Source organism: Myotis lucifugus, unplaced genomic scaffold, assembly GCF_000147115.1.
Source record: "Myotis lucifugus unplaced genomic scaffold, Myoluc2.0 scaffold_7516, whole genome shotgun sequence".
Taxonomy (NCBI): domain Eukaryota; kingdom Metazoa; phylum Chordata; class Mammalia; order Chiroptera; family Vespertilionidae; genus Myotis; species Myotis lucifugus.
The window spans coordinates 4,247-6,966 of NW_005878564.1; the positions used below are offsets into that span (position 1 = coordinate 4,247).

The window sequence follows — 2,720 nt, forward strand, 5'->3', positions numbered from 1 at the left end:
TTTGCACATCACAGAGTCACCCCAGCCCTGCCACAGAGGTTCTGGGTTAATGAGTCATTCTGTTCCCTTCACTCATGTCTGATTCTCCTGGGGGTGGGAGGCTGTAAAGGACCTGGTGGGAGCTCTGATGGACAGGAAGGCCCATCCTGACACCAGACAGCCTGGGGAGTGTTGCAGACAATCATCCTTCTTTTCCTTCTCTCCCAGCCTCTTCCCTGCAGCACCTGGAGCTCTCAGTATGAAGGTCCCAGCCCTGCCCTATTCATAGGGGCCCCTCAGTGGCTGAGGATCTGAAATGTGGAGGAGGCTGGCTGTCAGGTGAGTACACCAGGGCTCAGCCAGGAATCCCAGGCCTCCTTCTAACTGTAAGGGTTGCCTCCTTAAGTAGTCCTTTCTGTTTGCCTCCCTGCTTACTAGCTCGTTCACAGCCACTTCCTGTGAACTTCATCCTTTTGAGTTGGGTTTGCAAGGCCACCCCTTCCTGGGATTAGACCCAGGCCCCTCTCCTCTTAGCCCCTTGGATATTCCCTTCCCCTGGACACATCACATGGAGCCAGCATGCTGCTCTCACCTGAATGTGAGTATTGTGTGCCTCTGTCCCCACACCATCCACACTGGGCTCCAAACACTCTCCCAAACAGAGAATCGGAGTCAGGACTGCAATCCCTAAACCCCTCAGCATCTACAGGCCTTAAGCCTTGGTGTGGGCGACAACTGTGAGGAGACAGCAGCACTCAGGGCTGAGCTTGTGCAACTTACTGCTGTTCAGTGATAACGTGTTAGTCTCCTGGTCTAATTTCCAGGAGAAGTTTAAGAAGGGCGGGGTCAGGGGTCAGGCTGGAATTCATCTTTCCCTGTCCTCACCCCAGGCCTTCTGTCCCTCATTTCCCACATAATTAAGCCCTCAATACCTGTTACCATAAAAGCCCCAGCCTAAGGTGCCAATGATGATCGAGCAGGTGAGGATCACAGGGAGAATTGAAGTGATGGGCGTGTTGGCCTTGGACGGGACTGTTGCTGTGGCAGTGGTTGATGCAGCTGTAATGGAACACAAAAGGGTAACATCCATGCAGAACCCAATTCTACGGAGAAGCCTCCTCAACCCACGCTGTCCCAGGTAATCCTATGATGCAGACAGTTTCTACCCTCTACGTGTGGCAGCCACTGGACAGATCCTGGGGTTGGAGCAAAGAGAGGAGATGGGCTCACACAGCTAATGTGGGAAGCAAAGGACACAGGAATCACTCCTTATGGGACAGAAGAGGAGGTGACACATGAGGAAGGTGGTAGAGAATCCTCCCAGGAGCTGATTTGAGGTGGTGTTAAAGGATTTCCAGAATAGGCCAGGTGAGTTGAAGAAGACAAGTGATGCTGAGAAGGGGCAACAGGACAAGGAAAAGGTCTGAAAACAGAACAACGACCGAAAGTTTGCAGTCAGCAAGAAATGCACAGTGAGTGGTCCAAGGTATGTGACGTGAGGAAGTGAGAAGCCAAAGGAGGGATCACAGAACTAACCTATGGCTCTTACTCTCCAAAACACCCTCACTGTGGGGGATGGCTCACTTTCTCAAACCACACACAACACACAACACACACAGTGTGAATGTCATTTCAAGGGACATACAACTTCATTTCCTCTGTAGAATTACCTTTTGTGCTCAGGGGACACAAAACTTCTTTAAGCCACTTCCTACAGTCTCCAACTGAGGTCCTAGCAAGGAGATTGGTCATATCTTTGTCACTCGCCAATGTTTGCTTTAACACTCTGCCTTCACCGTGCAGCACTGCCCAGTTTCCATTCCTTGGGTCAAAGTGGACAGATATCTGTCCATCCAATCCAAACTCCCAGGATGCTCCGGTGCGTCCATTGGATTCCTGCTCACACATCATGCTGCTCTGCAGGGAGAGAGGACCTGTCCCCAAAACCAAGGGAAAGAGGTCAGCCTTGGGTCTTGACAGAGCCTTTGTCCCCACCTGGTGTCCAGCCCGCTGCTCCCCTCTTATCTCCTGGTCCTGCTCTGTCCTCTGTGGCTCCTGAGTCTCTAGGGTGGGACCAACTTTCAAAATTTACATAAACACAATTGTTCCCTGACCTTACTATCCTGTTCCACCTCTACCCTGGGTTTTGTAAACGTACCTCTGGGTGCAGTAATCTCTGCTTTAATGTCAAGCAGGGTCTTCTTGAGCTCCTCCACTACATCTTGCAGAGTGTCTCTCTGCTGATTCCAGGCCTGTGTAGCATTCACATCCAGAACACTGAAGAGTTTGACCTCCTGGCTACCACAGGTATAATGAAGAAATGTGTTTCCATTGACCTGGCCTTGAATTTCACACCATGGTTGCCCATTAGGAGTGACTGTGAATTTATAGTCCAGAGATTTAGCACCTGTGAGGAGAAAATGCAGGGGAAGGTTGGAGTTGGAATAAAAGTAACCCTAAGTGCTCCTCCCCCATTCCTGACAGCAAGTGAATCCCCCTGATGGCTGAGCAGCCCTTGCCCTGTTCAGGTCCAGATATCAGAGGCTCAGGCTCCCAGTTTTATTTTTTCAGAAAAGGATATATTTTTCTTCAAGTAACTGCAAGTAGGAAACCAGAGGGAGGGGCCCAGGCTGGGACAAATCATGGCTTCCTCCTCCCCAGGGGAAAAGGGGGAGAAGGTGGCCCTACACTCTCTGCTGTCAACACAGGCGCCCTGCTCACTCTGCTGCAGCATCCTGGGG

The 2,720-nt window shown here is 51.2% G+C and overlaps 1 protein-coding gene across 1 annotated transcript; it reads right to left on the bottom strand.

The window, feature by feature from the left end:
• Positions 1-818: 818 nt before the first annotated feature.
• On the bottom strand, positions 819-2,435 carry LOC102440498 (UL-16 binding protein 5-like; the record flags this gene model as incomplete). The annotated part of the gene is made up of 3 exons (XM_006109257.3): positions 819-1,038; positions 1,650-1,913; positions 2,138-2,435. Coding segments are annotated over 3 exons (696 nt in total), but the record flags the coding sequence as incomplete, so codon positions are not given.
• Between the last annotated feature and the right edge of the window lie 285 nt (positions 2,436-2,720).